This window comes from Perca flavescens, chromosome 21, assembly GCF_004354835.1.
Source record: "Perca flavescens isolate YP-PL-M2 chromosome 21, PFLA_1.0, whole genome shotgun sequence".
Lineage (NCBI taxonomy): Eukaryota > Metazoa > Chordata > Actinopteri > Perciformes > Percidae > Perca > Perca flavescens.
In genome coordinates, this window is record NC_041351.1 from 7,654,106 (window position 1) to 7,680,971 (window position 26,866).

At 39.9% G+C, this 26,866-nt stretch overlaps 1 protein-coding gene across 5 annotated transcripts in view; it reads left to right on the plus strand.

Moving 5' to 3' along the window:
• tanc2b (tetratricopeptide repeat, ankyrin repeat and coiled-coil containing 2b) overlaps positions 1 to 26,866 on the plus strand; it is a 156,840-nt gene that overhangs the window by 41,672 nt on the left and 88,302 nt on the right. For 4 of the 5 annotated variants that reach the window (XM_028567225.1, XM_028567227.1, XM_028567228.1 and 1 more), the window contains one exon: positions 1,414 to 1,519. In XM_028567225.1, the coding sequence (XP_028423026.1) occupies positions 1,453 to 1,519 (67 nt within the window). In that variant the 5' untranslated portion in view covers positions 1,414 to 1,452. Of the gene's footprint in view, positions 1 to 1,413; positions 1,520 to 17,627; positions 17,734 to 26,866 lie in introns of those variants that run through there. The other variant, XM_028567229.1, reaches the window with a different exon arrangement.

Here is a 26,866-nt window from a genome sequence, read left to right on the forward strand (position 1 = left end):
CTGTCCCTAAGAATCATGTCCTTATGTCCCACATGAAGTAAAACAACCTTTCCAAGCACCTCATGCCATTTGATATTTGTTCCCAAATCGTTTCTGTTTTCCATGGCCATTTTAGGATCGCAGCCGCATCCATTCCCTCTGTTGTCTGTGATCTGTAAACTATGATTTATTACCCTCTGTAATATTGGCAATTGCAACTAAATTTACTTTATTTTTGGTGTTGTTGGGCAAAAATTCTATAATAATCTTTCAGCATATTGTTAAGTGGTCTGAGAGGGAACTTCTGCTCCTCCTCTTGGTTCTGTTTTCAGGCTTCAGAAAATCTAGCCCATGACAGGACACTTTGGTTAATCACAGGTCATTTCAGAGAGAGAGAGTGTTTATGTTGGCTGTTGTGTGCGTGCATTGCCCGTGCGACAAAGAGGGGATAGTAAGAATGGCAAGAAGAAGTCTCACTCTGCTTCAAATTATGGCATTTCTTCACTGCAACTTTAAACAAAATACAAGTAAAGGGGCATAGAATAGTTGTCGGTAGGGCTGGGCGATATGGAGAAAATCAGATATCACGATATTCTTGACCATATACCTCGATATCGATATTGCGGTGATATTTTAGGGTTGACAATTGGTCCTTTAACAAAATATCTTCACACTTAGATTTTAGATTAATAATCATCAGTAATGTGGACATAATGTCTGAGTGGGAAAAGGCAAACAACAGAACAGTTACAACAGTCTGGTAAGTTTAGAAAAGTACATCACTTTACTGTAAAGCAGCCTTTAAAACCAGGAAAAGACAACACTTATGTCATATTACGATATCCAAAATCTAAGACGATGTCTAGTCTCATATCACAATATCGATATAAGATTGATATATTGCCCAGCCCTAGATATCGGGCGTAGCTAATCTATTGTTTTAACCAGATAATCTTGTTTCAAGCCTCTATACTGCCAAACAACAACCCTGCTAAATTGTCCTTGAGCAGGATTTGTTGGTGAACCTGATGCCTGACCTGACGCCATAGATGTCCAGAAAAGGAAATTCTAGCAAAGAGCAATAGATTTTCACACACAATGTTTTTTCCCCACACTGCTTTCAACTACAAGTCAAAGAGAGGGAGAGAAATAAACCAAAACAAATGATAGCCTACTGTGTGGAGCTACGGAGCTATACTGCTAGTTGTTGTAATCTCATGCAGTAGTTAATCACAAATGTTAGTTACTATGCATCTAACTGGAATGGAATATATCAGTCATGTGAGCTGTCAATCACAGATCCATCCAATATGTTGGAGGCCTCACGTTTGTAGTTGGTGTGGGAAGTGTGATTGTTAACAATGTCAGAGTTAGATCTCATCGCAGACAGTTGGTCAAATATTCATGTTTATTGTCTTCTTCTTTCCCCAACAGATTTTGACTGTAGTGTAGTCCAGGGCATCTGCTGCAGTCATGTTTAGGAACAGCTTGAAGATGTTGCTGACAGGAGGGAAGGCCAACCGCAAGAGTCGCAGCAGCGGTGAGTTTGTCTTCTGATGCCAGACACAAACAGTGCACAAACATCTGCCTGTCAGCACACAGAAGGTGTTCACTACTTCTGTGGGTGTATTTTAGGAAGCAGGAACACGCAGCTCCGAAGACTGCTGAGGAACCCTTAAAACCTGTTTTATGCTTAAAATAGATCCAAAGCAACTCATCAGTTCTGCTGTTGAATAACTTTACCTCCTGTTGTGAGACCCTAACACCACTTTTCCACTGGCGCTTAAAATATGCTTTGGTCATGCTGTACTGTGAAGATTATCCATTGTACATTCACAGCCGTTGCTTTACTGATTGCGTAGCCCAGCCTTGCTTTGGGTAGCACGGCCTTAACACGACCAGCTCAACCCAACTCTCCTCGCATCACATTCAGTAGTTTTGTAGCACCTGCTAGTGTAGGTTTCACTGCTGTTTGGACGATGGAGCTTTGTGCCTTTTCCTTTCCTTCATCTAACATGTCGAAACCCAACTTTTTAACGATCGCTTTCCTTTGCTGGGCCATCAGAGCTGTAATAAAGGCACAGTGGGAATCTACTTGCAAAGCAAACTCAACGGTTCCTGCAGTGGTTTCACAGTAAAAGCCTCCCAGCAGAGAACCACTTTGGACGAACCTCAAGTTTTCAAGGTTAAGCCATACATTTTTGATTTTGTAGTGTTTAAATATGGTTCTATCATGCATCTTAGGGTATAAGTATCTGGCCTAATGTATAGGGTATCTGAAGGTCTTGAAAAGTCTTAAACAGGCCCTACAAGGTCTTAAAAAGTCTTGAATTTCATTTACAAAGGTGTTGAATATACTCTTAGTTTATGGAAGTATGACGTCTCCCGACGGCCCGAAATTACATACAGGAAAAAAAAAAAAAAGTGACCATTACTAGAGATATATATATATATATATATATATATATATATATATATATATATATATATATATATATATATGTATGTATGTATGTATATATGTATGTATGTATATATATATATGTATGTATGTATATATATATATATATATATATGTATGTATATATATATATATATATGTATATATATATATATATATATATATATATATATATATATATATATATATATATATATATATATATATATATATATATATATATATATATATATATATATATATATATATATATATATATATATATATGTATATATGTATGTATGTATGTATGTATGTGTATATATATAGATATATATATATATATATATATATATATATATATATATATATATATATATATATATATATGTAGTAACAGTTTTTTTACTTTTTTCAGTCAGCATGATCAGACATATACTGTCACTACTGCTTATTGGCTCATAATGGATTAACTTAAGTAAAATCCTAAATTGTTTTTTAATTGTTTAATCAATCCACCCATTTTCTGTCGACTATTTGGGTCCAGGTCACGTCAATTCATTGATTTTCTTACTAGAAAATATTGTTATATACAGCTGAAAATGATCAATAAAATGTTTAAATCCTGTACTTAGTAAATTAGTAATTGTAGGCCTTAACGTCCCTACTGCTTTTCCATCATTCTTTTGACTGGTATGATCGGTTTGAGTGTTAAATTTCATTTTGTGAAAGGTCTTTAAAAGTCTTTTTAATTTGATGAACAGTGCAGAAACTTCAACTCAATCAAACCCTTTTTGTTAATTTCTCTGTGTGGTTCACACACTCCTACCTCTGCATCCCTTTTCCCCCACAGTCTGATGAAACAACTATTAGAAATGCAGGAGCCATGTTACTCCTTGGTAAAACCACATGAAACCTTTTGTTCCTACACATGCATTACAGTCACGCAAGCCTTTATAAAGCTCTCACTTAGAGGAACAGGGCCTTTGATGTGGTAGATAATCCCAGCCAAAAGCAACATTTTGGGAGAGCTAGGAGTGTTCATTTTTCTTATCGGAATCTAATACATTTCGGGTTATTGCCAAGGCAACAACCTCCACTCTCTTAACTGTCTCCCCAGAAAAGGGTCTTTTATTAGGTATTAAAATGTGCCTTCTGATGGCTTTCGTCCAGCCACCCACTGGGTTTGCACAGATGAATTAATTTTGTAAAGCTTGAAATATCCCACAGGCTATTATGTCACCATTTCCTCTCTTGACTTCAATGGATGTGTTTATGAAATATCAGTGTTTGAAATATGAGCTGAATGTTTGGTTATCATTTACTCGTTTAAAAAATATGTTTTTGTGTGTATGTCACTTTACTAGTTGTCCTATCGTGATCAAAAGTGTTTGAGACTTGTGGCAACCCGACCCCTAAATTCCACCAGGCGAGCTTGTGCTGCGTCCCAGAAGCGGCCCTCCGCTCTGCTCCGCTCCGCTAAAAATATGCGCTATTTCTATTTTTGACAGAGCTACGAGGAATTGCACAGGCCGGGCATGAAGTGGTACGGCTAGATCATCCAGTCAAAATAAACACCCTGTGCAGACTCCCGATCGTAATATTGCATCATTACACTACTTACTTTTATGGTACAAACACAAATATCCTTGCCTAGAAATCTAGATGTACCCTAGCAGCAGCAAATTTATTTTGCAGCCAGGGGGGTCTAGGAACTCTCCGTTGGCTTGCGAGCTGGAAAAACCAAACTCTGGTCAGGCCAATCACATCGTGTATAGAGTCGGTGGGCGGGGCTTATGGCTGCTGCTGCTGGCAACAGAGGTCTTCTGGAAGACTTGGAGTTCAGCTTTTCTTTGAGAAAAGAACAAAGAACGGCACAGAAATCATTCTTAAAAAAGGAAGATGTTTTCGGAGTTTTGCCGACCGGATACGGCAAATGTTTAATCTATCAACTAGCTCCGCTACCTTCCTCGTTGCTCTGCCTGGTTGTAGCGCTATCCTATTGCGTGCAGAGGGAATTTGAAAGACAACCGTTTATCCCGCCCCTCGGATTGAGCCCTGTCAACGGTGAGTTCCCAGACCCAACATCTTGATGTGGGTCTGGCTTGTCAGGCTACAAATATCCAGGAAAAATGACCAAAACAACACAATCTGGGACTCGGTCAGGCAAGATGCTACGCTTGTGAGATCCTAACGGTGCGTTATGGCGCCTGGTGGGCGACGGAACCAAACAATTGGGCAGGTGAAACGCGGCACATCTGCACCTGGTGGAATCAAGGCTTAAAGGTGTTGGGGTAAAGACATAGCTGAACGTTTTTTTTGAGTGGTATATAAAACATTCTCTCTCGACTTCACAGGGCCAGGCTTCCTCTGATTTGACATTTGACTTCATGGTTGTTATCGATCTTTCCTGATTTAATATGCCTTTCCGTTGTCATGGAGCACATGTCATCTACAATGCTGCTGTTATCTATCAGCTGCTTGCTGAATAAGCTACCACAGTAACTACATATTATAATGCACACATATAGCATCTGTTGATTAATTTACTTATTTTTTTGATGCCCTTCACTGCAAGGCTTCAAGGCTGAAGTGAACTTAACATCTCTGCCTTCAGTGTGTTTGTGTATTTACGTGTGAAGTGGAGAGGAGACCAAGCAGAAGCGCATGACTGGAGTACCCTCCAGTGTTTTGATATCTGTTGCTGTCACTTTGCAGGGAATGCGCTCCTCCCAGCAGACGAGTGCTCATCTTCCAATCTGGCTCCTCCACTGAAACATCTGTATCCCGCAGTTTCCTACAGTTTGTAGTACATGTACACGCTTGAATAGACACACACGCACACACATGCACACACACACAGCGCCACTCTTAACCTTTTATTTAAAGACACAATGTACACTTATTAGTTATTAGACCCAGAAATACATGTGTATACACAGGCATGTTTTCTCTTCTCTTAGCTTCTTTCCAAGGACATCTGGAGGATTGGTTTTAGCAACCCTGACTTATCAGCTTATGACAGGGAGCGCTAGAAAGCTACATCCCACTCCCGCTGCTGTGGGAGTAGCACTTGGCTCAACACAGACCTGATGTGTGGATGCACTGGCTGCTGAGATTGGTCTTTAGTTCAGAAGTGTGAGATTGTAAGATAAGATGAACATCCTCTGTGTTTGATGCAGTTTCAAGTGAGCTTCTGTCTTCAGGAATGCCAGAGCTCTGAGGGGGAATATATCCTCTAATCGGAAGAAAACAGATGAGCCAGCTGTCCCTTGATATGCACTGAAGACATTGTGTGAGCTCCAAGTTACTAAGCTGGCGAATGGCATTTTTTTTAATAGAATAGCACAGATTAGATGCCGTGATTGCGATGATGCTGAATTGTATAAATCTATCGTGACACACTCGGGGAATATGCTGTTATCTCTCTGGTCTAGCCTGTTTTGTCCTCAGACTGCTATTTCTAAAGCTATAATAGGGAAATAGAATAGCCTTTTAAGACACTGCTTCACTGTTTTGTCCTTTTGAGTCGGACACATTTTCTTTTCACCTGTAGTTTTGTTTAATTTGTTTATGAACCTAGGACAAACAAGCTCCATTGTTGCGTTTCACACTGACTTTTGAACAAACAAACCGAGAGCTGTAAGCATTAAGTCATATGGACTGACAGCTGATTGATTAGACAGTTTCTGGTGACTGTAATATTGCATCGTCATCGCTACATGAACCCACGCGGGGAAATCAAATTTCAGAGTCATGTGCATTTTACCGCGCCTTCATGTTTTATTTATCTCTGGGAAATGACATTGTGTAGCCTGTTTTGTCCTCAGACACTGTCATTAATAGTTGAGTCAGCCTGGGACTTGCTGCCATTTCTCTCACTCCAACCACTCTGCCATTAAACAGGAGCCTTTTAAGATCTGAAGTGAACGTTCACTTGAGATCATGTATATTTTTGCACCTGGAGATTCAGTGCTGTTTAAACAAAAAGAAAATTGTCGTGCAGTTGTAGCAGCAGCGGTGTTAAGATATCAGATACGCTCCATGCCTTTTCGTTCGTCAAGACACAGATCAGACTTTAACCAGTGTATGCACTTAAGGCTTTCTGTGACGGAGCGGCCCACTGTTACGGTTGCCTGCGGCAGTCTCATGTAAGCACACCCACCTGGAAATCCAAAATGTGATTGAGGTAGGAAAATGTCCCCTCATGGTCTTAGATATTATATTGTGCTTCAGACTTTATAGCTCGGAAAAATGGAGGCGCGTGGAGGCATATGTTTCATTTTTGTGGTGTTATGGGTGAAATTGTGACTGCCATCTCTTTCGTGCTCCCATCAGTGGGTCTAGACTTGAAACAAAGTCAACAGCCTGACACTGCAATTTATGGCATTGGCTGATTGGAAAAAGAGAAATGGGGTTTAAAGGTTGGGGCGTCTGGACAGGGAGCTGTTGCATGACTAATAAGCACTGAGAGAGATGGGCTTGAGCGTGGCAGCTGAGCAGACAAGATGTATCTTACACACATTGACATGTGCTCATACCAGGACTGGAAATTCATTTGGATTAACGAGATTCAGCTTCTTCTTTTTTTACTCCCCTTAAAAGAGACTGACACCAAGTCATGTGCATTTTAGTAAACTGCATGTTTTAGTTATCTCCTCTAGTGTTCACAAAAGGTGAAAAACTATAATGAGAGTTAATAATCTGTACTGCAAATGGACCTGGTGTGTTATAAATAGTGACAAACAGACTGTGTGGTCATTTCAATTTTAGCTACGAGGAGTCTGAGACAGTAATCGTGTTGGAGAAAGAGAGGAAATCCCACCTTTTCGGCAAGTTTTCTTCTCAGTGATCTGTCTATTCAAAATGAATCGTCTTGGCAGTCATTCACATTTATCCATGGTCTGGGAAATTTAATGCTTCAGCATACGGTTTAAGTAACATTTCAGTCATTATATTTCAGTGTTCAAGTTATTCCCCATCTTTATTGCCATTGTCATACAGACCTAAGAACAGTGTTGCTGCCATTTTTGGTAGTTATTTTCAATTTAGGACCGGGTCCATGCCATCCTAATTTAGGATATAGTTGGGATCGTTCTGTAATAGCTGAATTCCTATCCCATTCTAAGATGTGATTTTTCCTAAATGCAGTTAGGAAGCATGTTTCTGTAATACAAAAAAAAAAAATCCTAAACTGAGATAAGAAAAGATTTCAGACTTTGGAGATTTTTGTAATGAGGCCCCTGGGCAAGTCCTCGCACTCATGTGGTAACACACATGCATGTTACCCTGGTTAGAAAATGATCTTGTATCAAGAAAGGCTATACATCACTAATACAGATCAGGAAGTCACTTTCTTAACAGTTCGCGTTCAGATCATCAATTGTAGTTAAGCTTTTGAATTAATGCTAAAACCATACAGGGACAGTGGACAATGACATTAGCTGTTTGCAAAATTTCTCCAAAAAGTCAAATTAAAAATTCAGGAAAGAATGGATATACTTACTTCACACACAAAAAAACAAACAAAAAAGGCCCGTTGTCAAAAATGTCAGTACACCCCAGAACAACCCCCTTTTTTATTTTCGTCCACGTTTCCTCCCTTCAGTCAGACGTGGAACGTTCCAGTAACTCTGATAGGCAGCAGGTGCTTGACAGGAATCAAATCGCTCCCCCTAATCACAGCACTCTAATTGATGGCTCATTTTCCACAGTCGGGGAGAAATCTAATTAGAGATCATCAGATCAGCAAACATGCTTTGAGCTCTAAGGCACGAGGACGAGGAGTGACACAACACATGCCTGATGCAGTGTAATCGTGATTGTTGTCGATCTTAAACTGCAGATAAGCCCACCTGCCAATGTGGGCAATTCTAGTGAAGTCATATGATAAGTATTTTCTCACAAATGTGACCTTAAAGCTTTAGTGTGTAACTTTTTGATATTAATGAACGCCCGTTACATTCAATCCATCGTCAAATGAGTTGCTACAAAGCTAATTAAGACTATCACCTCCACACAACTCTCTCTGTGTTTGTCAGTATGGCTATGTTCAGAAAATAGTGTCATCCGGTGACTTTCACGCACAGAAAATCAAGTGAAGATAATTACCTCTGTGTGGCCGGGTTGGCTCAGTTGGTGGAGCAGGCGCACATATACATAGAGGTTTATGCCTTGACGCAGAGGTCCAGGGTTCGAGTCCGACCTGTGACGATTTCCTGCATGTCTTTCCCCTTTCTCACCTAGCTCACCTGTCCATTAAAGGCATAAAAGCCCCAAAAAATTATCTATAAAAAAAGATAATTACCTCTTCTGAAGAGTCCATGTTTTTTTTTAATCCTCCGTGTCCTCCTTGGTAACAAGCAGCGTGGAGGAGGAGGGGTGGGGGCGGTGCGCGATCACAGAAGGCTTTTATCATGTGGACGCGCCAGTTTTGTTATCATTACTTAGAATTCCTCATGGGGAGCGACAGAAACTACGAACTATAGTTTTAAAGGTACACTGTGTAGTATTTTAAGTATTTTATTTGCTAAAATCAATGTCTTCATTCATACCGGCTACGTAGTTGCAACACGCATTTGAAAAAGCGAGGTGCTAGAGAGCACTATTCGTTTGAATGCAAAATACAATTTCACCGCTAGATGGGAGAAATTCCTACACCGTGTACCTTTTTAAGATACCTTGTACATATTGACCTATATTATGCCTATACTTATTTAATTTTTTTCATTACTGATAGAATGGATCAATATACTTTTGTTAAAGAGATATTTTGCTGTTTCATATTCAACTCTGTGTTATGGCGGTGTGTTTAGATGAACGGGGCTTCTCTAAGTGACCGCAGCACACAAGCCCTAAACTTCTTCATTGTGGTATTTTCAAAATTTGTTAATTTAAAATATTACAGGTGAAATGATAAATATGCTATCAAGTTTTCATAATGGGGACTGCTGGAATTGTGGTGGTGACATTTTCTATTATTGCCTTGTTTTCATGACTTTAGATTTGAATAATTCTGTGGTTTGTCTGCCACTCACACCCTCTTTCATACATAGTAAATGGAGCATTAACACAGTTAACACATTAACTGCTATTATTAGGCTGCTCTTTTACATGCCGCTATTCCAAAATTGAATTATTTCCAAAGCTTGAAAATATAAATGTGCAATCCTTTGTTTTCATATTGTATCTGTTGATTTCCAGTGTGATTTTAACTGTATTCGGTATTTTTTGAATAAAATAGAAGGTAGGGACTAAAAAGAAATGCATGGTGTGTTTCAGTTAATTTAAAACCAAACCTACAATTGCTATGTTTTGGCAATTTTTTGAAAAGCAATTATCAAGTGGTTAAATTACCTTTTATGTTATCTGAATTTGGAAAATGTATTATTATGGACAATCTGGATGTAGACAAAAAATCAACAGTTGTATATCTAGATTGCACTCGCACCAAAACAGAAAATAATCAGTTTTTGCTTATGTTTTGATGAACGGTTTCACCTGTTCGGTAGTCAGTGTGCTGTAAAATCTGATAAAAGCAATGGAAGGACATGTATGGATATGCAGATGTTGCACATTTACATATATATTGCTACTTAAATGCAAAGCAAGCTGTGGAATATCCCATGAACATCAGTGACTGTGCGTAGAAATTAATCATCCCACCTATCAGATAGATGTAAGAGGCTACAGGAGGAGCGGCAGCAGCAGCTTAACATGAGCTGAATCTGGCTAAGCTCCACAGAGCGACAGATTGGCACCTACTGCTCTTCCTTCCTGTATTAATGAACCCAGGGAGAAAATAAATGAATGAAGGGATTTCAGTGGACCAGGTTTGGATAACATGCAGGAACTCCTGCAGAGGGATATCATATTTAGCCTTTCATTTGCCCCGTTCACTACAGATGACAAGATGTTAAAGTTGACCCAAATAATACGTATAGATCATTTAGATCATATAGATCGGATTAGGTAACACAATGGTAATTGAGCCTAAGGCCCACTGATGAAAGCCATCCCTTTTGCATGTTTTTCAAACTGGGTGTCTGTGGCGACATTCCCGGGAAAAACCACAAGCGGTAGGGCTGTGCAATCAATCAAAATGTAATCGTGATTATGATTTCGGCTCCCAATGATCACAAAAACAGAATAATAGAGAAAAACTATTATTTAGCTCATTACATTTTGCAAGTAAACTCTTTATTTTCTCTTGTGTTCTCAATGAAAAAATTAAGTTTAATTGGCAACTTAATTAAGGCAAATTTCACAGTTGTGTTTTTTTACTGTTGGTTTATTTAACTTTTTCCACTGTTTTTGAAGTTCAGTAATTGCAACATCTGTTGAAATTGTGTTAAATTATCGTGATTTTAATATTGAGCGAAATAATCGTGATTATATTTTTATTATATATATATGTATATGTGTATGTGTATGCGTTTTTCATCACCCACCAGTGGTTGGTCTGCTAGAGAGGGTAGGCGGAGCTAACACAACAGACTCGCTCTTCAACTGGCAACTTACAGATGTCACACACTGTTTGGATCTCTGGGAAGTGAGATGTAAAAACACACCTGCAGTTACTGCTTATCGCCATGGGTGCCGCCAAAGACAATGAGATTGTAACTTTAATTTTCACATTGTTGGAAATGATGGATGCTTTATTTTCGGCTTACAACTTACTAGTTTTTTTCATTATTCATCAATCTGCCGATTATTTTTTTTGGATTAATTGTATAAAGAAATGGCTGAAAATTGTACAAACCTACCCATCAAATTTCCCAGAGCCCTTTGTGGGAACTTCAGATGCCTATAACTAAAGATATTCAATTTGCAATGACATAAAAGTCAAATCAAACTCAAATCAAATTTAAAAATAATTTGCAGATACTCGATCAATCAACCTATTATTACAGCTCTACTTATTTGTATTCAGCTCAGGTTTGTTATTATATTTCTGTTATAGTGTGTTAATTCATCTGTAAACTCCTTTTTATTTACCTCTTCCTTTTTAAATGTGAACCTAAGACGCTGTGTAAACACAGACTGTAGACGGCAAAACAGACTATAGTCATATATGAATCAGTGAATAAATATGGTGCACAGCTGTCGAGAGGAGCTTTGACCTTTGGTAACTAAGGACAACAGCCTGATGTCTACAACCTCTTTGAGCTTCGCTGCAACGTGTCATTTAGCTGTCTTCCATCAGCTTTTGACATTTATTTCTGAGGGGCCTTTATGCAGTGGTGACTGAGCAATGTTCAGCACCAGGAACTGCCAGAGCAAAGTTGTTATGTTGATATATGCACGAGTATATTCTGTTTTCCTCATCAGTGCTTGAGAAATAAAATGTTCTTCCGTTGGTCTTGTAACTCCTAAACTGACACAAATTAGACTATGCACCCCCCATTTGATAAGATTTTGTCCCCGACCCACACCTGATAGGATTTTTGCTTCAGATTTTTTATTACAGAATGTGAATGAAACCCATGACCAAATCGGTCATACATCCTATCATTGTGTTTACGTTTGGATGGAAATTTGTGCTGGCGACTCCCTGGAACCCCAGCAAGGACCCCTGGGAACCTCCTGCGTTAGACGACTCAGTGCGGAGTTGGTCTGTGAAAGTTTCCTGAGTTGTGACATGAGGGGGGTCATCAGTCGGACTCGGAAGACCTCATCACTTCCCTTGCTTGTGGCCTCTTCAGCCTCCTCCCAAAATAACAAAGAACAGGAGAAGTCGCTCCTCGCGTCGGGTCACAGACAATATAACCAGTGTCGACCAGGTGGGCGACACGGCCCCGGAAAGCTGCCAACCTCATCAGCAGGCACCTGTGGCCTTGTCACCGGGTAGCCATGGTAACAAAGCTGTAGCAAAACGAAAGTGTGCTGAAGGTCAAAGACAATTCAGACGGCCTGTCGAGGGGCTGGAGGCCTGAGAGACGACTTGTGTCAGCGGTGGCCCTTTCCTATCTCGTGGAGTGAATTACCTCCTTTGAGTCCTTCAGGCTCAAGAATGTGACGGCCTGAAACCTCTTCTACCATCCTTTCTGAGAGTCAGCAATCAATATCATGCTGTTAAATAGGGCTGCACGATATGAGGAAAATACTTGCGATAAATAGACCGATATTAAAGTGTACTGCGTTCTGCTGCTTTCAGTGTTCTGCTAAAATACAACAAATTGCTTGTTGAATTTAAAACATATGAAAAGGAAATCGTTTCCATCATTCATTTTATTGAACAAATTGAACATTGAATTGAATATAAAAGGCACCTTTTTAAAAAAAAAAAAAAAAGAATGGCAGTCACATTTTAAAGTGCAGTTTCTTCTGATATTTTCTTTCAACTAACACCAAAAAAGTCTGAGTGCCTTTCGCAATATGTCCCAGCCTCTGCGATGTCTTTATTGCGCCTGTTGATATTGCAATGATGATTTAAAAAAAAAAAAAAAATGACATATTGTGCAGCCCTATTATTAAATTTGACTCGAACTATAACTTTATTTTCAGGTTATATATGTTTTCATATCAGTATGACATGTACAGTCAATTCGATATTTTCTTGGGATCATTTATAATTTATACAACCTCACTTAGCTACACATTTAACTCTCGTTTAGAGAAAATCCAAAAGAAATCATAAGATAAAGATCGATTGATTATTACAAGATGCAGCTTTAAAAAAATGTGTCAAGGCTAAAACTGGATGCTTAGTCTCTCTTTAATACTTTTGTCATCAAAGGTTGTGCTGAAATGATTCATCAATTCATTTATGAATCGAATCATCAACAATTTTGATAATCAAATAATCGTTTAGGTCAATTATCAAGAAAAAGGAGTTGTTTACATTTCTGAAATGTCAGGATTTGTTTGTTATCTCTGCTGTATATCATTGTAAATTGCATATCTGGGTTTCAAACTGTTGGTTAAGATGGTACATTTAAAGACGTCACCTTGGGGTCTGGCAATGTGTGAGTGGCATTTTCAGTTGTTTGACATTTTATAGACTAAATGATGAATCAGTTAATCATACAGATGATTAGGCATGCAGAGATCTGATACTGATGTCGGGCCAACGCTGACTCATATAGCTGGATCGGGTATCTGTGATGATGGGGCCGATCTATTCAAGAAGAATGATCCCAGTCACTTCCACACAGTGTATTAATTAAACACTGGTATCGGATAGATACTCAGCCAATACCCAAAGCCCAGGTATTGGTATCAGCCTGATGTAATAATCTTCACACTTCACGTCAGTAGAAATGGGTGACAATTAACAGGTGTTCAGTACAGTTGAGATGTGAAGGCCGTAGTATAAATCGTGCATCATTTTCATCAAAACATCTAGTTATGTGTCTCCATGCACGCGTAAACCTCTTTCACAGGAGACATTTTGACATGTAGGAAAAGCCCAGGTGTAGATAATAAAATGAATGATGGCTGAATTCCATTTAGCTGCTTCCTGGTATTGTGCACGCTGTCACACTCTTGTGGCTGACTGGGAACCGAGCTATCATTAACGTTACTATGCTTTTCCCACTATGACAAGTACTATGACGAGACAACATGTCTGCTGTGAAAAACGCCTACTTATATTGGTTTCTCTTTCATTCGTCACCTGTCATTATACAGTACATGCAGTCGTTTGAAGACAGCTTTAGAGATAGTATACAATTTCTGAATATAAAAAAAACTATACTGTCAAGTGCATTCCTTGCTGCAATAGCTGGTACTCACTCCAGTCAATGGTACTCAGCCGCACATTGTTCCTTTTGTATCGCCATCGCCGCAATAATCACAGTGAAGCACATCCTCTTATGCTTTTTTTACTATAGTGCACTCTAAAGTGTGAAAGATGGAGTGAGTCATGTCTCAGTTGGTCGAGTCTGCCTTCTGTATTCAGCACTGCTGGTTTTGATTGCCACCATAAATCTTTATGAAAGCCCTGATGCGTGTCTAAAATCAGTACAGTACATGTAAGACTTGTTCCGTCAGCCCTCAGATTGCCCACAGCGGGGTCTCGAATATCCCACTGACACTGACATCGCCGGTGGTTTTGATTCTCAAATGCAGCTCTTTTGTAGAAAGGGAAGTGTGCGTTCCAAGTCTAGCAGTAGGGAGTGGGCAGCACGATGCGTTGGTAAAGAAGCGTTGGTCTAACCTCTCCTCCGCTCTCTGATCACAACGTCAATAGTGGGAAGTCTCACTCCTGTTCACTCCGTCTCGATGCGTCCCTTCCCTTACCTCTTGCTCTACTCACTTTCCTGCTATCCCTCTATGGCCTTTTCCTCTTTCTCGTCATTTCCTCATGGTCTCGAAGCAAGAAGTTCTTAATCGTAATGTGAGAGTGTTTGTTGCATCCTTCCATCTCATGATTGACTGTATTCTGGATCTGTGTCAACTCTATGTTAATGTTGACAGCTTGATTAAAGGGACGTGTACGCAGCTGAGGCGTGACTGATATTTAGCAGTTGGTGCTGTGACCTAGATAGGGTGTCTTTTCTTAGGTAGCAACTGAGCAGGGACAACGTGGGCAGTTTTTTATGGTCATGGAAAGCCTCGAACGTGTGACTGGTGAGAGCATTCATGCATGTATTTGCTGCGTTTTAAATGAGTGCTCGACTTGTTTCTGTGTGTCTTATTGGAGCAGGATACAACTTTTGGATGTTTTGGAACATAAAACCTGAGTGAAAATCAGTATTTATTAAAATTTGGTTACACAGAAACACTGAGTCTTATCTATTTTTAATCTTTATTGCTGGCTGATCAGTTCAGGGCTACTTTCATTATCAATTAATCTGTTGATTTTGTTTTTTTTTATTAATTGAAAAGTGGTTGTACTGTATAAAATGTCAAAATGTCCATCACGATTTCCATGGTGAGGCCTTTAAATTTCTTGGTTTGTCTAAAACCTCAAAGATATTCAACTTACTATCATAGAAGATTAAAAACACAACATTTTGCTTAAAAACTGACTTACATCAATCAATTGTTGCCCATAATTTTCTGTCGGTTAGCTACTTGAATAATTGAGCCGTAGATCAGTTACTACAGCTGCGTGTGGTACTTGATTCCTGAAACACTTGCTCTTCTGTTACCCGTGAACATGCACAGAAGTTTTTCTCAGGTGTCTGCAAACAGGCTTTAATTTAAAGTTACCACACGTATTCAGGAGCAACGCTGCATTTGCTAAACCTGATTGAACAAGAAACTAATCACAGGAATGAAAACAATTAGTCAGGCACTGAGAATTATTCTGGATGTAAAAATGAATTTGGAAACTAAATAAACAAAACTCTTGTTTGTTTTTTATAACGTATTACCAATACCAGGCATTTTTGGTAGACTTTAAGCTAAAATTGCACTATATAATGTACTTAGCACCCTGTTTTTGCGGCTTATGCTACAGTAGGTACACTACCATTGCTCAATTTGTTCAGCTAAGCCATAATGTTGGCCCAGTTCCAATCCCAAGGGACATCATTCCCTGGCTGATGTACAGGACAGCAGCTACACTTGACATGATATTAAGATTTTAGAGGTGTATATGTGAGCATTTCTGCAAAACTCCATGAGCTACTGTTACCCAGAAGCCCCCTCTCTGTGTCCCAGCACACAAGACAATTTCACAAATCTTCACAGAGGAATGTTTCAGCTTTATTTCCCTGATGGGCTTTGAGGCCCCAGGTGTATTATTTCTCTGTGATATTGGAGCTCAAAAGATGTCGCCTATATCGATGTAGTCTGTATCCATATAGAAGGGCATGTCGACTTTAAGCAGCCTCTTCTGTATGACTAAAATAGAATAAAGCGAAGAGGCTTCTCTTCACTTCTCTCTTGTACTACAAGTTATGGAAAAGTCCCAGCTGAATAATTTGAGAAAAATACCTTTATCTGATCAATAATTGCAATTATGTCCTATAAATAAAACCCTGGGCCTGTATTTGTGCTCGAAATAGCATAAAACAAGAAATATTTGTGCCAAACATGATCACAAATTGCTCTTGTTTCTATGTGAATAGAATCAGCTAATTCTTAGTAAACTTGGCTCGTAAAAAGTAATAGAGAACAGCTACACTATTGGCCAATTTTGGTAATAATGGCAAAACTGCTGTTAAGTCACGTCTGCCAATGATGCAGTTGACGGCTCTGCGCTTGCAGATGCTTGAGCTAGGGCTGGGCGATATGGAGAATATCAAATATCACGATATTTTTGACAAAATACCTCTATGGATACCGCAACGATATTGTGATGTTGACTATTGGTGCGTTCACAAAATATTTACACAATGAGATTTTTGATAAATAATCATCAGTAATGTAGATATAATAACTAACTGGGTAAAGGCAAATAATAGAACAGTTACAACAGTCTGGTAAGTTCAGAAAATGACTTGTAACTTGTAATACAGCCTTTAAAACCAGGAAAAGACAACACTTACGCCATATTACGATCTTCCGATATCCAAAATCTAAGACGGTATCTAGTCTCATATCGCGATATCGATATATTGCCCAGCTCTAGCTTGAGCTAACATTAACGTTCGCTTCACAGACTGAGCATTTAGCAGCTAAAGAGACAGATATTGTTCTTAGGAGTTGGTGGAGACCACAAACAGAGCTAAAAGAAGCTGACTTACATGAATGCTAACGTTTCTCCACATCTGCTGGATGTATAAATTGGCAACTGTTTGCTTAAACGTTTCCGCTCGGCATTTGTGTGTACAGCTTGTGTCAGCTGTCCCAAAGTGGTCAGAAAAATTGGTTGAAGCCACTTCACAATCGCCTATTTTGCTATTTGGAAATTGCCGTTTTTTATATTAATCGTTCAGCCTTATTAGCACAAGTGGAAGTAGAAAGAGAATCGTTCTTGGAGAGATCCCTGGCTTTGAAAGAGTTAAGGTATTCTGCACTGGCTGAAAGAAGAGAGAGAGAGGGAGGATGAGGGAGAGTTATTGCTGCCAGAGAGCGAGAGGTGGAGGAGGAGGAGGAGGAGGAAGAGAGCGAGTTGCCGGTGTGAGTGTGTGTGTGTGATTGTGTGTGTGCCCGCGCGGCTCAGTGAGTGTGTGCGTACTGACACCTGGCGCTAGCCCTCCCTCGCTGCTCACATTGTGGAGAGCTCTCTGCCTGTCTGGGTCATTCTTTACCTCTTTCTCTCCCCCTCTATCTTTTGTCCTCCTTTTTTCTGGCTTTTTTTCCCCGCGTTGTTTTTTCCCTCTCTGTGTCCCTACAATCTCCTCCTTTTGTTTAGGATCTCCCTTACTATGGTGCAGGATTTTTATTGCCTGGGCAGACGAGGCGCTCGACTGACAAAGGTGAGCCAGATGAATCTGGGCGGGAGGGTGGGTGGAAGGATGGATGGATGGATGGAAGGAATGCATGGATGTAGATGTGGGAATCTCAGTTGTGAATGTGGTGAGTGGAGTAAACTGGCTTTGGAAAGAGCCACTATTCATTAAGCTGTTAATTGTTTCTCAGGATTTTGCTCGTTTCACAGTGCAAGTCTGAGCAGCTCTTGCACTGTGTAGGCGTCTCAATGTGTATGTTTAAAGGTGAAGGGTTCAGGTATTTGATTTAAGAGCAGTGTTGAGTGTCTTTTTTTTTTTTCCACTGTGTCAGCAGCATGGGTCAAGCCCTGTCTCCGACTGATGTGTTTGCTCTGTTGTGGCTGCTGTGCTCCATCATTTCTATCTGGTGTGATAACCTACTCATTCGGTAACACCTTGAACACAGCAACGTCGCTATTAATAAGACAAAATCGAGCAGTGTGACTATCAGAGTATTTGAAGGTAAAAATGAATCTAAAATCACGTTAAATGCTGGTATTAACTCGAACACATTGAAACAGCCACATCACAAAACGAAAACGAAACAACAACAATAGCAATAGCACTAAATTAGAAAAATAAACATAAACCCAAACATATTCAATTCACTATCACATCAGACGTAGAAAAGCAGCAAATCTTGAACATTTGCTTGAAAAATCTCTTTAAAAGCATTCATGAAATCTCAAAATAGTTGCCATTTAATTTCAGGTAATCGACTAATTAAACCGGTTGTTTTAACCGCTGAGGATTTAAACACCTTACTCATTAAATATGTGGCCTTTGCTGTGTGATGCTCATTTTCCCTGAAGCTTAATGAGCCTATTATGTAATTTTATACAAAAGTATTGGTTGTTCTGACGTTAGCAGAAGAAATAACTATAAAATGCTGCGGGGAACCCTGCAGAGATATCCTTGAACATCATTCTGTGTTTAATTAGTTTTGCTGTTATGGTTTGGGTCACCTTTGAAAAATGTTTTTCTAATAAAATATTGTTATCTGGTATTAGAGATCGACCGATACTGGTTTGTCAAGACCGATACTGATCATTAGTAGTTAATTAACCGATAACCGGTATTTGGAGCTGCTCTTCATTTACAGTGAAAATGAAAATCTTTAAGTCAAAATGAATATTGTGGTTACAAATATTGTGGGTATTATGTTTTCAAAGTTACAAACTCCATCACAACACCTTGTTTAAATGCTTTAAGCAATTGTTTGATAAATATGAAACTTTGAAAACATAATACCCAGTAAAAGATAGTCCGATGGTGTTGTGGGCGGGACATTAAGTCAGACTCAATGGTGAGTGAAACCGAAGCAGAGGGACAGACACAGAGCTGTAGCCGAGCCAAAGTAGACCAACTTTATCTAATAACTTTATCGGTTATCAGGCAACTAAAACGCAGTTACAGATAATCTGCAAACTGCCAAAACACTGCCCTGGTTGTGATAATCGGCCAGGGCCGATAATCGGTCAATCCCCATCTGGTATTATATTGAAAATGTTCTAACGATGCATGCCTGCTCACTAGTCATCTACTTTCTCTATCACTCTTGTTCCTTTTCTCTCCCCCTCACTCTGTCATTGCTTCACTTACTGTAACTGTCCTTCTTTCTCGCACACTCTGTTACTCGCTCTCCCACCCACTCAGATATTTCTAGAGAACAAAAGGAGAGAGAAGGGAGGGAAGACATAATGTACCAGCCTTACGTAGGCAAATGAGTCTTCACCACTCCGTCCCTTCTCTTCCTCCCATCCTCCTCCTTTTCCCCAAGTCCTCCTTATCCACATCTTCTCATAACCAAACTTGTCCTCCTCGCTTCTTTCAGGCTCTTCCACCTTTAAAGTCATTTCCCTCTTCATCTTTGTCTTCTTCCATTCATCGCGGCAGCTTCTGTTCCTCCTTCATCTCTTTTCATCAATCCATACGCTCTAACGTTTTCATCACAGCTTCTTGTTACATCCGTCCTACTGTTCCTATTTTCCTTTCATTCCTTCTGGAGTGGCTATTTTCTTACACCCCCTCATCTTCCTTTTTTGTCATTCCACCCATTCATCATCTATTTATTCTCATTATTACAGGTGCTAACCATTTGCCATCCCTTGTCCTCCTCCCTCTCCATTTCTTAAACTAACCTCAATCTATTCCATCACTATTTCCTTCGTAATTTACCAACCTGATCTCACAGAATTCTGTGAAATGAACACGGCCCTTTAACTCAAAATCTGTGGCAGTTTTCATGGAATAGCCGAAAATTCCGTGATGGGCCCACGGAAGAATTTCGTGAAATGAACACGGCCCCTTAAGTTAAGGAAAAGGTCGTGACGGGACGGTTGGGTTTAGGAAAACAACAACGGACGGTTGAGTTTAGGATAAAAATAACGGGACAGGGGACAACAACGGGACGGGATGGTTGAGTTTAGGAAAACAATGACGGGACAACAACGGGGGAGGGTTGCATTTAGTAAAACGAGAAAGCGACAGTTCGGTTTAGGAAATGTAACACGCGGGACACGAGCCCCGGTGTCCTGGGTGAAAGTCCTGTGTTTGACCCATCCTCCACCCAAACCAACCTCCCTATGCCGATTTTCGGGCTTTCATACTACTCAATACCGTAGTCGCTCTTAATGCTACGTCATCTTCTCATTGACTTTACTTTGGCATTGTTTTCCATGGTGGCCACACAGAATTTTCACACATTCCGTGCCACCACCACGTAATGCGCTGTTAACAGTTCGTGCTCATTTCACGGAATTCTGTGAGACCAGGCTGTAATTTACCCATCTTTTCTCTTCTTAGCATCCCACACACTGACACCTATACAGACCCACAATCCTGCACACACAAAGCGGCCTTCTGAATTGTGCATTTGGTCATGAGACTGTTTTGCCAGTCGGGAAAAACTGGGCTTTCATTGTGCCTCTTGATGTGGATGGGCTCATTATTGGTGCTCAGCGCTGTGTGCCTTTGAATAGCAGGACGTGCCCTTGCTAGCTGAGCATACTGAGGGATATTGTCTCGCTTTACACCGCATGATAAATGCAGCAAAACACAACGTTGCATAAGCGAACGGCGGGGTTGGTTTACTTCACAAAAGCTGCAATTGCGAGGACCACAACATCAAGGCGTGGACTAAACCCACGCCAGCTGTGTGTCCAAATGCATCCCGCCGCCTGTCTCTGTTTGATGACAGTTATCGTGCCATATCTGAATTCAAACCTACAGTCTGTGTATGTCTGTCTGACTGGCTGGCTGGCAGCCATGTTTGTAGCTGTAACCCCTGCTGACACTCGCTGGAAGGACTGGATTTATCAGGCCACCAGATATATTTATCTGCTTTGACAGGTCGGATGATGGTGCCACACTTATGAATACACTTGCACTGTATTAGATGATCACATACAATTCTGATAATCGATTATTCGGAACATTTTTCAACACTCCCCAGCTTCCTTGCAGCTTCGACCAGTCGTTTCCAGCTTCTCAAATATTAACATTTGTTGCTTTGATCTGTTTTATTTTATTATAAATTGAATATCTTTGGGGTTTTGGACTGTTGGGCAGACAAATCAAACAATTTGAAGACATAACCTTTGGGTCTGGGAACTTATGATGGTTATTTTTCACATTTTGTAGACAAAGCAATTCATCTTTTATTTAAAAAAAAACATGAAAACATGGACAGATTAAATGATAATGAATATAATCATCAGTTGCAACCACAGTTCCCACTCTCCAGCTAACCCCAGACCACATTATCTTTTTTTCAAGGAATGTCAAATAAGACCAGACTCTAGTTTATTTTGGCTCCATGTGTAATCAAAAGATTGGGAAACAACAGTCATTCACATAGAACTGAAACAGTCGATTCATTACTTATGATTTTTATAATCCATTAATTGTTTCGGTCAGTTTTTTCATTGTTAATTGAATATCTTTGGGTTTTGAACTGTTGGTTTGACAAAATAAGAAATAAACATAATCAAAACATCAGTTGGAAACAAATTAAAATCCTTCTACAATTTCAAAAATGCCCTTCCAGTTTAGTACGATAGGAAAGTACCAGACAATGAGACCTACACCCAAACAGCATTAAGTACCCAGCCCAAGGCTGCACATGAAAAATTGATGTAAGATCCACGATGGACCTGTGAAAACCAGTAGAGTACCCTCCCTCACTCCCTCACCCTCTCTCTCTCTCTCTCTCTCTCTCATCACACACACACACTCACACACGTTTACTAAGGTCACTTTTGGGGAAATTACATAGACCCGCATTCATTTGCTGGAGACTTAACCCAACCTTTTAATTGGTGGTGGCTTGTCCAATTGGAGACAAAAGCTGTGTCCCCAATTAACTGGTCTTTAGTCTGAAATGTGGCTCTAAATCAGGAAGACACACACACGCACACTCACACACACACACACACACACACACACACACACACACACACACACACACACACACACACACACACACACACACACTGACCCATATCCCAGAGTTTGTGACATTTTTCTTTTTTTTCACCCATCGTTGAATTTTTTGTACTCAACAAACACTTTGCGAGGAATCTCTGGATTTAAAGTTCTTTCTATATGAAGTTGACAGCAGTTTGTTTTTAAACAATTATCAAAATGAAATACAATATTCTGCTTTAGCCCACCTTGACAAACATGTTGTCTGAAATATGAAATTCTGGTTTAGTTTGATAGAATAGCAGAAAGAACGATACAGCAGCAGCGCAGGTTAGTGTAGGACATACTTTGCATGTGTTTTATTATTCTAAATATAGTACATATAGTTACTGTATTATAGGCTGTAGCTGTCACGATAATGATAAAAGACCTCCAGCCACACCGTAGCCTACTTTCTCCACACAGTGTATAAGTGTGGGTGTCTGCTGTGGCACTACAGGCTCGACAAACCCCCAGTCTATTTTATATTTAATATGTATTTCATTATTTAGGCCTACTTGTTTACAGTTGTAGACCCATCTCCATTGCAATTGAGATGGCGTGTGTGTGTGTATACTGTGTGTATACTGTGTGCATGTGTGTGTGTCTAGTTTTTTCACTCTCCTATCATCACAATGACACTGAGATTGGAATGAATTATTGCATTGCTTTGGGCAAGCATAGGATAAGAATAACAGAGCGCAATGAAAGAGGGCGCAGTAGCAAGGACGGTCTCGGACGTCTTTCTATTTCACCTCTCTCCATCCTATGTCCTTTGTCTGTTACTATGGCCATAGTCAATGTCCACCTCTCTTTCTTTTCCTCCATCTCTTTTACCCTTTCTCCTCTCCTTAATTGTTCTCCACTTGCAGGTTGAAAGCATTGCACTTGGATTGCAATGAAGAGAAAAACAAAATGACACTTCTCGTCTGCCGCTGGCCTTTTTCTATCCAACATCAAACACCCCCTTCCTTACTGTCGTGTTTTTGTGCTTGTGGCTGTTTTGGAGACAATGTATACTGAGTTTTTTTTATCTTTATGTTTGGCATTTAGCTGGTGAACTCTGTGGCCCGAATAAAGGAGTACTAAGCTTTAAATCATTATATAAATAAGTAACCTAGTGATTGCATTCTGTCATTTGGGTAGCTTTTGTGTATTCTTTTTTAAGATTTTTTTTATCCTATAGACGTCTTTTTGTGGTACTAGCATACGGTACCCGTCAATTAGGTGAAATTCAATCAAAACATAACTAGTTTAGAGTTTTCCCCTTATCAAAAACGATTTTCATCAAATGGGCACTCGACAAAATGATGTACATTAGTCATGCAGCCTGCAGACAGTCCGTGTAAAGTTAAATTAACTTCTCTCTGAACCCGCCAGAGAGGATTTAGACTTTAAATGTGGCACTATATACTAATCTACAGCCTGGAGCTGTGTCATTGACACTGAATACAGCACTGCCCTTAAGGTTTGTTTGTCTAAATTACAAAGTTGAGCTTTGTATTTTTAACGCAAGTCAAGTCGCTTATGCATTTGAACATATAATTATATTCATTTGAGATGTGTCTCTAACAATCAAGTTGTAAACATCTATTTTTCTTCTTTGTGAAAGGTAGAGGTAAATAGGAAAAATAATTGTTGCAGTAATGATTGCAGAGTTGCTGAAACCGAATAGCAGTTTCTCCCAGTTATTGCATTCATGGGTTTCAGTGTTAGAAAACATCCTTGAATGATCTTCTAAGAATGAGTTCATCCTCAGTGTAGCTTGCAAAGACGAGATTTGGGTGGAGTACACACTTCTCTCTCCACATTTCAGGTTTTGTTGTGAAGCGTACAAATCCCCACCGTGCAGAGAGGCCCTAAGCAACAGGAATAAGGATCAGATTTAAGATGCTGTATGGTAATAGCTCAGTCTGTCATTCACTGAGGTAGTCATTTGAAAGGCAGTAAATATCTTTCACCATAATGAACAAGCACTGACTGCTGCAGGAGCTCTTTCCCTCAGCCTCCCTGTGTGAATTCATAAGGATCCCAACCTTTTCTCATTAAACACTCTTCGTCGGTGCAGAAAGAGACATCTGCAACCTTAGCAGGAGTTGCATGAGCTCCTCCTCTAGCTGTAGACAGCCAGAGGTCAATGGGAACCATAGGCGATGCTCCTCTTGTGCTGCAGATGGGGATGTGTAGATTATCTCCGACAACAGGATAACCACAAATCCTTTTTCCTCGACAGCAGATGCAGTTTGACGGTGTTGGTCCATCATGCTGTCCACATATCCAATATTTACTTCTGTCTACTTCTTATAACACTAAGTTACTGATTCTATAGTCTCGCATTGCCAGACCTTCCTCCACAGCGCTGCAGAGGAGGGTCTGGCGAGTCCACACAGCATTCCGGGATGGGAGAAAAACGTGCTATGGTTTATTGACATGTCATTGGGCGGTGCTAAGCGCCGGACGGAGTGACGGTGCCTCAGGAAGGAACTTGTTTTGGTGGAACATGTGTTTGTTCAAAAGTTGTTTTAGTCGTTCAACAGAAAACTCAGATTGGACAGATAGTCTAGCTAGCTGTCTGGATTTACCCTGCAGAGATCTGATAAAAGGTTAACCATAGTCCTCATAAATCGTCCAGAGTTTAGAATGCCAACATAAAGAAAGCTGAAGGTAGCGGACATGTGGCTGAAAAGAGTAACATCCGGTGGAATTTCCGGCGGCACCGGAGCAATCCCGGAAGTGGAACGTCGTGGATGTAAACTACTGATTCTAAGCCTGTCAAGCTTTCCGGTCTTGCACAGCAAATATGCAGTTTTCAGTGACAACCGTGTCAGATTTACCACTCGAAATTCGTAGTATTTTTTTAAAGCAATGGGTCCTTGATTTCAGACAGTAACAGACAAAAGCAGGCTTGTCATCTCTAGTCAGAAACTGTTGATCCTGTTGGCTGAAATGACAACTGTCACTGGCACATCTGATCAGCTGTAGCTAGCTTGCTAATGAAGCTAACGTTAGCTCCACGAGTTGGATGAAAAGTCTCCACACTCCAGCACGCTCATTTTAAAACAAGGATTTTGTAAAGGAGTCTAAAACATGCACTTGATTGCTACATGAATGATTATTGTGCTAAAATATTGAGGCTAAAGCTGCATGTTCCAGGCAAAAAGTTAATAATCCGGATGTGGAAGACATGAAAATAAAGATGTTCTTGTGTAGCAGTGTAGCGCTAGTTATTCTTAAATATGAATTTAGACTGTTATTTCATTCAAACTTAACCCTGTTTTGCCTACCTACTTGTTTATATTTTCAAACCGTATGCTTTTAGTTTAACGTTACAAGAGAAAGAGCTTGTAACGTTAGCCTAAACTCTGATAGCACCCTGACTTTCACAGTGGAATAATACGCTGATTGTGTACTTGCTTTTTTATAACCTGTAACCTGACAAACTAGTGTTGTTTGTTAATGACATGCAGCTCTTTGGCTTTAGAAGTAACTCTACTAACTACTACTGAAGGTTGTCAGCTAGCTTGCAGCTTACATTACAGCAGATAAACTCTGTTACACTTAATCTCTTGTGTTTTTAGTTTTGGAAAGGCTAAAAAAAAGACACCACCCTCAAAAATCTTTTAAATTGCCGAGTCACTCTTACTTCCGCCTCATTTCACCGCTTCAGCATGTGGAGCAATTCAAAGCTTGACAGGTCTGTCATGCCTAGTTTCTGTTTCTAAAGCTATGATCGGACAACTGCTGTTCAGGGGAGGGGTTTAGTGGACGGACAACTAATGATTCATTAATTGTTTAAGTAAGGAAAAATGCCAAATATTTCCCCGTTCCAGCTTCTCAAATGTGAGGATTTTTATATTTTTGTAAATGTATCAATTTTGGGGGTTTTGGGCCATCGAACAAATCGAGCGATTTATAGACCGAGATTGTGATGGCCGTTTTTTGTATTTCCTGACATTTATTAGACTAAATGATTATGTATTACTTGTGTTCAAAGACAGGCTGAAATCAAAGACAAAAAAAGAGATTGTCATAGTCTCAGTGCTATTAGTGCATTAGTATTAGTGATGGAGAGACCATGCAAGAGGGGGAAATGAGGAGGGGGGTGGTACAGGTGGGATGTCTGCTTCTTACATCTTTTGTAGTCCCTTTGTGTGTGAAGCCAGGGATTAAAAATGGATACAAATAAAAGAATAACTCTTCATTGGAATGCCTGGAGGCAGACCAGGAGCCATACCAGCTTCTTTATTTCTCTGCACATCCTCTTTCTCTCTCTCTGAGTCTCAAGGCCACCAAAGAAAATCTCTATAACACTTCCATTTCCGTTTGGCTATTTTTGCTGCATGCTTTTCACTTCTCTGCTCTGATGTAACCCCAGTGGTGTGTCAGACTGAAGGTAGGAGATGCTTTTTTTTTTTTTTTTTTTTTTTTTCCCAGACTCTTCATCACTAGCTTTTATTTTTATTTATTTTTTCAAACGAAGCCCGCCCACTCAGTGCTGCGACACAGCTTTTCTCAGCATTGGATTGCAGTGTAGGAGTCAGGGCATTTCACTCTTTTCTTTCTCTCTTTTTTTTTCTCTCTACATGCACACACATTCTCTATTTCTCCCTACTTCCTCCATCATAACACCTCCATCCATCCAGGACACTGCTGAGTT